General features: G+C 37.6%; 2 protein-coding genes across 2 annotated transcripts in view; one reads left to right on the top strand and one right to left on the bottom strand.

Moving 5' to 3' along the window:
* Window positions 1–13,803, top strand: part of LOC135833529 (serine/threonine-protein kinase/endoribonuclease IRE1-like) — a 328,041-nt gene that overhangs the window by 183,561 nt on the left and 130,677 nt on the right. The gene's annotated exons all lie outside the window — the stretch shown is intronic.
* LOC135833615 (transient receptor potential cation channel protein painless-like) lies at window positions 9,529–12,882 on the bottom strand. The gene has a single exon (XM_065347389.1). The coding sequence runs from the start codon at window positions 12,623–12,625 to the stop codon at window positions 9,887–9,889; it is 2,739 nt and encodes a 912-aa protein (XP_065203461.1). The 5' UTR covers window positions 12,626–12,882; the 3' UTR covers window positions 9,529–9,886.

The following is a 13,803-nucleotide window of genomic DNA, read 5'->3' as shown; positions in this document are numbered from 1 at the left end:
TCGACGTTGGCCACGTCGTACTCAGATTTATAAAGCTCACTTCAACATGCACTTGTGTGTATGTAGTACGTATGTGTAATTTTTAATCCGACGGACTGTGAACTCGCTCGACGTGTGATTATGTGCCATAGAGGATGAGGCTGAGGCTAAGCTCGACCACGCATTTTCCACTTTTAATTAGCGGAAATCTTTCGCTTTCGTAGCGTTTATTGAATTACGTAGGTACAGGGTGTTCCAGAATAACCTTTCACATTTGTTTTTTTTATTACTCTGAGAGAAAAATGTTTACAAAAATTCTTTTACAACCAAAATGAAGTAGAAATATGCCGTTTTTAGACCGTATATTTGAGTTTTCATTAAAAATGAAGTTTTAAAAATTTTTCCATCGAGATATTTTCCTTCATTTTTGACACATTCAACCGAACATTTTTTCAAATTATTGAACACTTCTCTTCCAATCAGTTGCGACTCGTGAACCTAGAAGCTGTTTCAGAGTCCTAGATTTATCTCGATACACTTTTGACTTGGAATAACTCCATAAAAAAAATCGCAGGCTGAAAAGTCAGGGGATCAAGGTGGCCATTAAATTTCTGGTTCAACACGTCGACCATAACAAAATTATTTGATGACTGAAGTGCTCACGCGCTAAACATATGTGTACATCCCTGGTAGTTCCAACATGTTGGAAGGAAGTAAGTAACTCTATTACGTCGCGTCTGTCTTTTAGTTCGGAACAAGAAACTCGTTTAACATTTTGCCTTACCCCTCACTGTTACTGTTTCATTAAACACACATGGTCCCACTATACCGAATTTAGCCACGCCCAACCAAACAGTCAACTTGGCGGAGGTTTAGATGTTTCTCAAGTATTATCAACTGATTCTTTGTACACTAGAAGCGCACATTCCAATTATTCACTTCACCATTTAGATAAAAATGAGCTTCGTTACTGATGAATAAGGAGTAAAGAGTTACAGGAACCTTTATTTTTAAAAAAGGCCTTCACAGTAAAAGCACACTGTACAGCCATCTACTTCTCCAGGGCAAAAAATAACTATTGAAACATAATTCGGCATGCTTTGGCTACCTAGAACCGCCTTTACCATTCCCCTAGCTCCACTTGAACACAGATCAGTGGTTACCAAAATGTGAAAGGTTATTCTGGAACACCCTGTATTTTCCATTTCTCGTGTTTTTTTTGAACTCGCTCCAATGCTGTAATTTACTCTGAATAATCTTACCAACGAGTGCTATTATACATACTTTGTATCTTTCGCGAGATTTGTCACATTGTGTATACTTTTCAGCGTTTTATTACCAACTTACTCGTAGGTACCTACTTATATAAAATATAATGTGTTTTTTTTTCTTCTTCGGCGGATTAAGTAAATTACCAAAATTAATGCGGTTTCCCCTTTGAAGGTTGGAGAGAATCGCGCGTCTAGGTAGTTAACTTTTTAAAAATATAAAATACCGCACATCAAGTGGTGCACTAAAATTACCCCCCCCCCCCCCCCATAAGATAGACAAAATGCCCTCAACCTCGGACGGATTTTTATAAAACTCACAATTGTGTACTTCTACATACGTCACAAGGGCCTACTTTGTCGATTCTAGTTTAGAAGATATTAATTTTTTTCAGGTGCATGTCCACGCCCCCCACCCCCACCGATTGACTTCAAACACATGCCATTCGTTTGTGCTACGTTTGTGCTGGTTTGTGCTGCCCCCCTTCCCGAGGTATTTGAAAAAACTTTAGGGGGGCGCGTACGGGAGCCCCCTACTTCTAGCTAGGAGGTCCGAAATGGTGTCAATCGTTTGTGCTACGTTTGTGCTGGTTTGTGCCGAAAAGATTTTCGTTTGTGCTGCCTCCCTTCCCGAGGTGTTGGAGATAACTTTGGGGTGGCGTAGAAACGGGAGCCCCCCCACATTTAGCTGGGAGGTCTAAAATGGTGTCAATCGTGTGTGCTACGTTTGTGCTGAACCCTTTCCTGTGGTATCGAGGGGTTATTTGTTGGGGAGGGGGGGCGTAGATATGAATTTTAAAAAAGGGGGTTAGACGAAAGTTTGAAAAGAGAAAAATAGATGTATCTGTTGTGCTTCGTTTGTGCTGGTTTGTGCTGTCACCCGTAACCCTATAACCCCACCCCCTTCCCCTCACTGAAATAGGGCTTTTCACCATTTATCAAGATTTTTAAAAAAATCGAAATTTGATCTACGCCCTATACAGCACTAAAATTTTGCACAGCTGTTCTTGAGGGTCTGAGTATAGAAGACTCGATTTTTTTTTCGACCCAAAAATTCAAATTCAGCCCCTCCAAATAGACCCCCCATTGTTTCGGACCCCCTACAAATACCTTACTAATGCCCTTCAGGTCCATATTGAAGAAATATTCTATTTAAACCCCGAGGCACACTTCTACCAACTTTCAGATTTTTTCGACAATTTTTCGAAATTTTATACTTAGCCAAACATAGACTGAAATTTCTTCAACTCAAGACTCAATTTTTTTGAAAATTTGAAAAAACCTAAATTTGATCTACGCTCTCTAGAGGGCTGAAATTTTGTACAGCTGTTCTTGAGGGTTTGAGCAGACGACTCGATTTTTTTCCGACCTCAAAAATCAAATTCTACCCCTCCATCGAGGGTACCAAAAATTTGGATACCCCCTCCAGGATACTTAGCCCCGTTCAATTTCAAGCCCTAGCGAACCCCTGGAGGGAGTGTCCAAATTTTTGGTACCCTCGATGGAGGGGTAGAATTTGATTTTTGAGGTCGGAAAAAAAATCGAGTCGTCTGCTCAAACCCTCAAGAACAGCTGTACAAAATGTCAGCCCTCTAGAGAGCGTAGATCAAAGGGTATTCCACGGTAAGATAGGTGAAATGGCCCTGTTCCCAGATTTGGAAAATTATGATGGATTATTGTTGGGTACCTCCAATGAAAATTTTTGAGCGGAATTTCCGCCCCCCAACCCACCACCCTTGGTCTGTATAGCCAAAAAACGCGTTTTTTACAAGAAAAATTCTGTATCCATGAGTTGTGGGGGAAAAACGAGGTTGTAGAGGAGAAAGAGTAGATCATTTTTCATGTTTCAAACACCTATGTGCTCGATCAAATTTTCGATTTATCAAAGTTCAAAGTTTCAAAGTTTAGTAGTGGTATATAATGTTTTGTGTGACCATACATTTGACAGTTGATACATTGCGGAACATGCTTTGGTTTCCTTGGCGATTCAACTTTAATTTTCATATGTAGTAGATTATCTAACTCGAAAATCTGGCCATTCTTTTCATCTTGTTCAAGATCCACGAAAAACAGAGGAAGATCGATTTTTGTACTATGATGTTTGATATTGGTAACATTACGGATTTTGTAGCCTAACGAGGACAATTCATTGGCAATATCTTCGACAGGGGTTGACGCATGTAGATTACGTATGACAACTCGAAATGGTTTCTCTTGTTTCAGTTGGAAAGAGTGGAATGGCGTTTTTTCAGTTACAAGCAAATTCACGATTTTTCGATAGCCTTCGATGGACTTGATATTAATCCTGATATCGTTTGCATTGTAAGTTTTCAAGATAAATTCGTCTTTCTTCAGTAGGCTTTGTAATTTGCTTAGTAAGCTCTTGATGTCATCCACCTTATCGATGTAAATTGGTGGTGGTTTAGGTTCTTTAATTTCGTCAGCAGATTCATTATGCAATTTTTGAAAACGGTTCTTCGTAGGTATTTCCGGCTGTTGCTCTTTGGAGTTGAAGAATTTCATTTTCCTTAGCAATTTTTAGTTGTTCACACTTCAACGTTTAAAACGCGAATCTTTCAAAGTTGAAATTTTTTTACATTTAAATTAAAATAAATCAAAATTTTGATCAAGCACATAGGTGTTTGAAGAATGAAAAATGATCTACTTTCTTTCCTCTACAAGCTGGTTTTTAATTCAAATCTGTAGCATTAACCATTCAAAAATTATTCAAGAAAAACTATTGAAATTGGGCAATATCCCATAAGACAATGCAGCCGTATAGGACTACATCGTATGGTTTTTGAGACGTTGCCGCTCTGCACTTCCAGGCTGTATCTGTAGTGGGTAATGGAGCATTCCATCGATTCTCTTATTTTACACACACAAAAAAAACATGGAAAATTGCGTACGTTTTCATCTAATAACTTTATATATAAGAACTTTTTAATGAAGGAATTCGTTTTTGTTTTGTCTCAATATTTTTCAAATTCAATCACGGATTTCGTGAAATTGTGACTTTGAAAGTACCAAGTAGCCCGAGCGAAGCGAGGGCAAAAGCTTTGGAAGATTTGTAATTCGAAAAGTAGAACAATATCAATTTAAATTTAAGAATTCGATTATTAAAAATTTTATTAATGGTTTCTTGAAATTTTAAGTGGGAATGAAGAGAACTAAAATAGCCCGAGCAAAGCGAGGGCGAAAGCTTTTTAACATTTGTAGTTTTAAGAAGCAAAACAGCAGTAAATTTGATGTGAAAGGTCAGTTCGAGAAATAGAAAACAACATTTGAAGAGAACTAAAATAGCCCCAGCAAAGCGAGGGCGAAAGCTTTTTAACATTTGTAGTTTTAAGAAGCAAAACAGCAGTAAATTTGATGTGAAAGGTCAGTTTGAGAAATAGAAAACAACATTTTAGCCCGAGCGAAGCGAGGGCAAACGCTTTTTAAAGAATTGAGAATTTTTAAGGATAGTTTGCTGATTTTGTCGGCAAATTAACGATTTGATTTTGCCGACAAACTGACGATTTTGCCAACAAATTCAGAATTTTCAGATTATTGGGGGGGGGGGGTGTATACCCCGTATACCCCCCCCCCTTGAAGCCGGTGAGTGGGATAGTGTAGTCTTCCTCCATTATTTCCGCGAGATAAGAGATGGCTTGGCGAAGTAGAAAGCTACCTGTGAAAAGGAGCTTCAAATCTGCTACTGTCAATTCTGGAAAATCCCATAATTCATCCGAGTGGAAAGGTGCCCTCAATCGATCCAAGTTCTGTTCTTCTACCTCTTCAGCCAGCGTGTTTTTATCCGTCATCGTATTTTGGATCCGAGATAGAATTGAGGGCACACTTTCCACATCCGAAGTCCATCGTTTCCCGAATTTGTTGAGGAGGTAGCCCGCAATTCTGCAATATAGTCCACCTTTTGGCAGCAATTTATTATTCAGCTGGTGGTGAAGGAGCTTAAATTTCTGACCTTTTGCCCAATACTGTGTAGCGACACAACCAACGTAACAATTGTCAGTAAGTGCAGGTGGCATAATACCTCATCTCTTGACTTTACTGCAAAGAGGCGGCGTGTGCGCGCAGGTAGCTCAGTAGATGAGCGTTTTGACAACCTTGTGAACACATTTTCTAGGGTAAAATTTGACGCTAAACATTTTTGTTCCATGTATTTATCGCATATTCCGCATTATTTTGCAAAAAAAACGCAAAAAACGCGTATTTTCCAGGGTTTTTTGCAAATATGACCCTTTTGCAGACAAAATTTCGATTTTATGGATTGGTAGTAAGAAAGTACTATGTAGTAAAAAGACACATTTTGGCGAAAACAACTTTTTGGATACACCATACACTCCGGAGCTGTGGCGGTTCAAAGTTTTCTTTTGTCAATTTCACCCCCACCACTATGGTAAAAAATTTTGAAAAAAATCGTGTTAAAAGACCCATGCTTCCCCTACACATTCCACACGGTACCAAAATTTTCTCCCCAGAGCTCTAGCACTTTTCGATCAAAAGTTGTGAAAGTTCAAAGCTTTGAGCTTTAGAAACTTTTGAACGGTAACAGTTAGCCTTTCGGTAAAAAAACCATTTGAAAGGGGATGAAATTCTGGACATTTTGGTATATTAAAGTACCTATGTGTCCACTGAAAATTTTCCGTAATTTCAATTTAAAGTTGACATTTTAAAAAATCTGTCCATAAAAATGTTTGAAAAATCGCCATTTCTGTACGAAACTCGAAGAAAAATATACCAATCGATAGGAAATTTCATCCTCTTCAATTCATGTTTGGACAAAAATTTTCCTAAACCCCTTCAGTTCCGAGAAAAATCCGAATTTCAACGTTACGCATCGATAACTACATAAGAACAATTGATAAAGCCGGACTAGATGCGCAACGTTGCCAGATTGCACTTCCAGGCTGTATCTGTAGTGGGTAATGAATGCTCACAAAATTGGAAAAATCAGCATAATGAAAGTTCAGATTATGAAATTACTGATGAGCAAGAATAATTCGATTTGTTTTGAATTAAATTGTGAAACTGTTACCACATGAATAAGACAAGTAGGTACACGAATAGAATATCAATACTCGAAACGAATAGAATAATGTAAATGTATCTAGCTACACTAGGAAATAATAATGTTCATTGTATACTGATAAAATTAAAAGGTAAAATTTTAAACTCTCGATTTGGCAGCCAAATATTTTTCAATAAAAATTTCCCGTTACCTATTTTCTCGGATTTTTGGAAGCTAAACTCATCGCTAAACTACACCCTTGAAGTGAATTGAAATTTCAGCAGAAATCAGAAATTTCTATCAAAACTTTTTCTAAGCCTTCTTGGATAATTTTGAGCCCAAAATCGGCAATTAATTTTCGGGATTTTTGAAAAAGTGCCATCCAACTAGTCAAAATGAAGTAAAATTTTAGTAGAGATCAAAAATTTCTATCAAAACTTTTTTATAGCATTTTTGGAGAATTTTGAGGCCAAAATTGGGTTACTTATGATTTATTTTGCAATCTGCAGAAATTTTAATCCATTTTTTTTTTTTAATTCTCAAAATCACGTGCTAGATTCAAACGGGGTAGGGTGGGAGGTATGGGTTTAAACCATCAAAAATGCTCGAAAAAAAGCTCTTATAGGAATTTTTGATTTTCTGCCAAAATTTCAATCTATTTTTATAGGTCGCGTGGTATTTTTTCGAAATTTCAAAATTTATGCATAAGTATGCAATAAAAGTTACATTTAATTATGATGGTTGCATATCGACCAGACCACAGGAACACCAGAACAATTTTAATTTTAAACTTGCATATAAAATGTACTAATTCGCAAGTGTTATCTTTCTTTGTTTCAGGTGAGTTCGTTATTTCAACGTGGCGTTTATGCACGTAGCTTCCTATAAGAATGAGTAAGTCATTTTATGATTTTTTGAAAGTCTTAAGTATTTCAACCCTTATCATTATTCTTGTATAGGCTTTCAAAAATACGAGCTCGTAATATTGAGGCGGGGTTTCGTAAAATTCTATTGATTTACTTACCTGTTAAATATGCCTATAGTGAATCGAATTCCATGAACTCAATGATGAAACACTTGATTATTTGCATATTGGCGTATTCGTAATCTGAGCTATGTGTAAATCTGAAATTCTTATCCAGCAGCTAAAGCAGCTCTCAAAAAATTGAGTAGTTTAGTGAAAATTATTTACACTGTGAAAAAAAACTCCCCTATTATGCCCCCTATGTTCTTAATGTACCCCTGAAAGAAAATGCAAGTGGTTTTTTAGTTGATTACACGACTTCATACAAAGTTCTGGGCGAAATCGGAAGATCACAGACAGGGCCAATAGCCCAATTATAAGTTTTAGATTTTTTTTTTTTCCTAAAAGGAAGCGGGATTTTCTTTTAGATTACTGTGCTGGGTACTTTGAAAATAAGGTTTTGGACTTATTGACTTTCAGAAACACCAAGGATAGCCAAAAAACTGAGTTTTCTCATGGAAATAACGTCGTTTTACTTCTCGAATTTCACATTCTCCAAAGCTTCTGCCTCTCCTTGCTCCGGTCAACTGCTTTGAAGGATTTAAAAGTCACATCAGTGTTAAAAGGTGACCTTCTCTGAATAACAAAAAAAAAGTTGGAAAAATGGGGGGGGGGGGTAAAGATTGACTGAAATTGTTTTTCAAATGGTGGTGAAAAAGTAATGATTTTTTCTTGAAAAATTTTCTTAGATACTCTGCGTAAATTAGTCATCTATAGGACCACTAATTATTGATCATTTTTTTTTCGAAGAGGCGATTTTCTTATTTTTACAGGTCGAATGTTACCATTGTTTACAAGTATTTACAGTGGCGTAACCAGGGTTTTCTCAAGGAGCAAGGAGGGGACAAACCAGATTTTTAGGCATGAAAAATCAAAATTAGGGGTAATTTTCTGTAAACCTATCGTGATATGTGGTGATTTTATGAAAACGAAGGCAAAATTATTGCTCGAGCGAAGCGAGAGCGAAAATTTTTAGAAAAAATGAGTCCGAACAACAGAAAACCGTTCATTTTTGCATGTTTTCTTTCAAATTTTTGCTCACAAAGGGGGCCATGGCCCCCTTCGCCCCCCCCCCTTGGCTACGCCACTGACAAGGGAGGTACCCCAGGTGACAAGCACCGATTTTAATGGTTCTTGCACCATTGGATAGAGGACATCGAACATAGTCTACTACAAAATTTTCAGCTGCTGAAGTTGATATTTCGATTTTTCAGAGCATTTTTCAATTTTCACATAGAAATTGTAAAAATAGAAAAATCGCCCTGGAAGGGTCAAATATCAACTTCAGCAGCTGAAAATTTGACCGTGGGCTAGTCTTATCATATGTATTGAAATGCTCAAATAATATGGAAGGTTTCGGTATGCGACCTCCGCCGACTGTTTTTGGCCAATTTTTCAAAATTGCAATGTGGAAATCAAAAAATCGCCCTGGAAGGCTCAAATATTAACTTCAGCAGCTGAAAATTTCACCGTGGGCTAGTCTCATCATAAGTATTGAAATGCCCTAATAATATGGAAGGTTTCGGTATGCGACCTCCGCCGACTATTTTTGGCCAATTTTTCAAAATTGCAATGTGGAAATCAAAAAATCGCCCTGGAGGGCTCAAATATTAACTTCAGCAGCTGAAAATTTCACCGTGGGCTAGTCTCATCATGTGTATTGAAATGCCCAAATAATATTGAAGGTTTCGGTATGCGACCTCCGCCGACCATTTTTGGCCAATTTTTCAAAATTGCAATGTGAAAATCAAAAAATCGCCCTGGAGGGCTTAAATATCAACTTCAGCAGCTGAAAATTTCATTGTGGGCTAGTCTCATCATATGTATCAAAATGCTCAAATAATATTGAAGGTTTCGGTATGCGACCTCCGCCGACTATTTTTGGTCAATTTTTCAAAATTGCAATGTGAAAATCAAAAAATCGCCCTGGAGGGCTCAAATATTAACTTCAGCAGCTGAAAATTTCACCGTGGGCTAGTCTTATCATATGTATTGAAATGCCCAAATAATATTGAAGGTTTCGGTATGTGACCTCCGCCGACTATTTTTGGCCAATTTTTCAAAATTGCAATGTGAAAATCAAAAAAATGCTCTGAAAAATCGAAATATCAACTTCAGCAGCTGAAAATTTTGTGGTAGACTATGTTCGATGTCCTCTATCCAATGGTGCAAGAATCATTTAAATCGGTGCATGTCACCTGGGGCACCTCCCTTGTGAGTATTTATGCGAGTGGGTAAATCATTTTTAAAACAAAAATTTTATAAACAGGATTTATTATAAAAAAATATAGAAATTCTAAAATTGTCAAAAATTAATGAAAATGAAAACTATACATAATTGATCTTACCTAAGCGAAAAATAATTCTAAAATACATTAAATGGAACATGGATGTGTATTATATAATTTCATCATCTCAGCGGGTCCTGAAATTCAGTGCCTGATATTCGGTCGAGAGGGGGGGGGGGTGGACCCTCTTTCGATTTTTCTAGGTGCAGTCTTTTTTGGTCAATTGAGAGTGTGATACAAAATAATACAAACTAGAAAAGAAATGATATTAACATGAAATCAACAGTTACCTAAAAATTTTCATGATTTCATCTCATTGAGAACTCTTATTACTGCTGCTTTGCATCTGCGTGATCGATTCGAGTAATTCGATGTTTCGTTGATCGACACTTCGCAACAATTTTCGATCACGTTCAGCACTTTTTTCATCAACTTGCGAAATTTTCCGATCCATTTCATCTTGTAAATGACGTATTTGCTCGCTGAGCAGATTAATTAATTCATTGGCTGGCAAGTTCTGATCTACAAGTTTGGCAGACTGGGATTGATTTCGTTTTTCCAAGATTTTTTCGGCTTGTTTGACGATGGTCGATGGCATCGTGCCAATATTCCCTTTTTGAGACGCGAATCGTATCTTGTTATCTTGGCTCAGATGTACCGAAACCATTTTACTGGACAAGATTATCTGATCCCTGGCTATTTTGTTGAAACAAGATAGGTATCCGTTTTCGAGTTGTGAGATTGTCGTTCGATTGTATAAATTCGGCCAGCAAGAGCGAATGTATCGGAATGGATTGCTATTAGCTAAACGTTCCAATTGCGAGATTAATTTTACTCTGGAAATAAGAGCGACCACTTCGGCATCTTCCATAATAGCTTGCGTATCGCTGACGGCCAAACCGTGGAGTAAATTATACAGTACCATGGTGACGAGGTAGACGAATAGAATGAAAAACACGTAGTTGTAATTAAAGTGCTGACCGAGCGGTAAAGTCCACGTTTCGAATTCTCCATGCATCATGACGATCGACTTGATGAACGAGACTCTCAAATCTCGCCATTCGCTAATGGAATTTTTATTCATATTACCTCCCGATGAAACGTACTCGTTTTTTTCGTTTCTGAACAGAATAAAAAAGCTGTAAGCGAACGATGCGACCAAGATCGAATAAAGGACGAGAAATTTGGCGAAATTCAAAGCGACAGTTTTGAACATCTGGACGTAGATGGAAAATAACGGATGTTTACCGAGCAGAAATACGAGCTCGAGCCACGATGTGAGAATAACAATAGCTGCTATTTGCGGATTGGTTTCGTTGACGAATAAAAAAACACCGACTACCAAGATCATCATAAATTCCAGCCAGTTTTCCAGTAAATTGAAATGCGATCTGATTGAGACGAAGAATTGGCATAATTCTCGTAAAATGAACACGATGTAGAGTAGTATGGTTATCAGTCGCAAACACGATGCATTACATAAATCCCACGGAGAGCTGGAGGTTGTCAATGAGGAGGGTTGGCAGTCTTGAATTTGGAAAATATACATACTCAGGGATACCCAAAATAGCAAATAGAATGCCAGGTTAACGTAGTACCATTTTTTAACCAGGCACCATTTCACATACAGGAAGCTTTTTGAAAGAGGATGCTTGAATAAGCTTCTCAACTCGGGTACTTTTTTAATCCGAGCGAAGAATTCCATCTCGTGACCGGTTTCAATGGAATTTTGATCTAGTCGACGGAATGCGTCGTAGTTGAATTTTATCTTTTTTTCTACTTTGGTCGAACTAATCCGATCTTTTTCCAAATGAATGCAGTCGTCGAAGTATTCTTCTAGGATTGAAGCTGGAATCGAAGTTAGAGGAAGCTTACCTTCGGGATCTTTCAGGTATAAATTGGCTCCAGCGTGGATCAACAACCTGATGGCGGATTCGTTATGGAATATGATGGCTAAATGAAGAGGAGTCATATCATTCTCGTCTTTGAAATCTATATTCAGTCGATTAGCAGATGGAGATGTGGGATTTTGCAAGAGCAGTTGTAGAATTTTACGATGATTGTCTCCGGATATGGTTTTCTCATTCATTCCATGGATCGTCGAGTGCAATATCGATCCTATTCCATTAATTTGAAGCTCGACATCGGGTTTGGCGAGTAATTTGGCTACAATTTCGTAGTGACCTTTGTATCCGGCTATCATGATTGGAGTTCCATTCATATTAGAGTCAACTGGATCTCGAGCAATCTTATTCAGACAGACTTCTCTTTCGAGCAGCATATTTACCACGTCGATGTAATTGTATTCGCAAGCCACATGTAAATATGTCTTTTCGTCTTCAGTTTGGTCAAGATTGAGCATTTTGGGATCTGTTTCGTTGACTTGTCTCAGGAACAACTCAGGAGCACCTCTGCGCAGATAGGAAAATAGGATTGTTGATGAATTGTGCATTGATTTCTTCGGAAGCTCGGGTTCAAGTTGAGGATATTTCTGCAGTATGATTTCTCGACAGGTACGAACTCCTCGACCGTGAGAATCCCTTTGAAATTCTTCGTCTATGTCGAAGCATTCGATGAACACCTTGACTGCTTCGATGCTTCCTTGAAGGAGTATGCAGTGAGGAGACTTGGAATTTAATTCGGTGGTTCGATGATGATGATGATGGTAGCGAGCTATGAGTCTCATTGTTTCGATATCGTTGTCTTTAATGGCTGTTTGCATTTGAGCTAAGATAAGTTCATCTTGTGTTGTGACGTTTTGTTTCCAAGCTTCGCGGAGACACTCAATGGTATCGTTGTCGGAATTTGCTAGAGCTTCGTTTAATGCGAACTTACCAGTTATCTGGTTCTTGCGCCATATTGAAGCTCCTTCTAGGAGAAGAATGGATATAAACTCGCTGTATCCGGTGGATTGGCAGGCCAAGTCTAATAACGTACCGTTGTCTGGATCGCCGTAGAAGTAATCGATATCCACGTCTTGGCATTTTAAGAGTAGGCTGAACTCGGCTAGTTTTCGGTCCTTGAAGGAGGAGAGTAATTGTTGTTGGTTCATGGCTTTTTAACACACAAATATCGATCACAGAAACGACACGAAACGGAAAAACGATATGCGAGTATTAATAGTTATTGATTTGTCGTTTGTTTCGAACCGATATATATTTCACTGTAAAATCTAAAATTAGATCGCGTAAAGAATATTAACACCGACGACGCGACGCGACGACTTGAGAACTGAAACGTGATCGAATATTGTGCATAATTATGTATAAGACATAGCCAACCGACGTGAAATGCTCGTGACTGATTCAGAAGGAGAAACAAATAGCCAGCGTATGCATTTTCTTTTAATTTGCTGATATGCGAATTCTCCTCCGTTTTAAATTATTCTAGTCAAAGAAATCTGTGATGATAACTGTTGAGCATGTGTTATCTCGTTTCGTGATGTAGTTTGTTTTATGTTTCCGTTCTCTGAAAGGAGCTAAATTATCATGATTTTTTGTTCTAATTTATTTCCCTCGCGCCCCCCTCTCAATAAAAGTGCAATGAATCTAATATTGCACTTGAATAATTAGATACTTATACTAGTTAGTCAATGTAATTACAATTAGAATATTCTTGAGGTAGTATTGTGGACGATTTGAAATAACTGTGGAGAAAAGCCAACTTTTGCTGGAGGCTACGAGCTGTGGGTTGGTTTGAAAATGGTGGAAATCTATTCGTGGGAGAAGAGGGGTGACTTTATCAAGTAGACGAAGTTGTAAGTAATTTGGAGCAAAAATTTACTATTTTGTAATTTTTTTTTCAAAATTTGAGATTTTTCAACTTGTAAAAAAAAAGTAGGTACTTACAATTTTTCAACTCTTCGCCTCAGATATTCGAATCTTGGGCTCTTGAACTTAATGATAGGCTTAGGATTAAATTTCCAGGTGCTGACTGTCTCCGGAGCGAAAAAATTTTCTGAGTAACTTTCAACTTGAAATGAAGATCTCTGCTGAATTTAGTCAAAATTTGTCGACTTTTTTTTCGGGATCCACATTATGGCTTTACTAATTATGTACTAACAAAAAAAACTCAAGGTGGCAACTTTTGGGCTTTTTACTTTATGAAATATTAATCCATTAAGTACTATCGACAATCGCACCAAATTTTGTATTTTATGTCTCTCTCACTGTACGATGGTTCAATTGCCCACATTCTTCATGACAACTGATGTAATTTTGTAGATTAGAT

This window comes from Planococcus citri, chromosome 1 (assembly GCF_950023065.1).
Source record: "Planococcus citri chromosome 1, ihPlaCitr1.1, whole genome shotgun sequence".
Lineage (NCBI taxonomy): Eukaryota > Metazoa > Arthropoda > Insecta > Hemiptera > Pseudococcidae > Planococcus > Planococcus citri.
Note: the sequence above shows the minus strand (reverse complement) of the source record. Positions and strands in the feature narration are given on the sequence as shown.

Excerpts from the sequence above, each read along its gene's own strand:
- LOC135833615 (XM_065347389.1), bottom strand. The coding sequence starts at position 12,625 with ATGAACCAACAACAATTACTCTCCTCCTTCAAGGACCGAAAACTAGCC.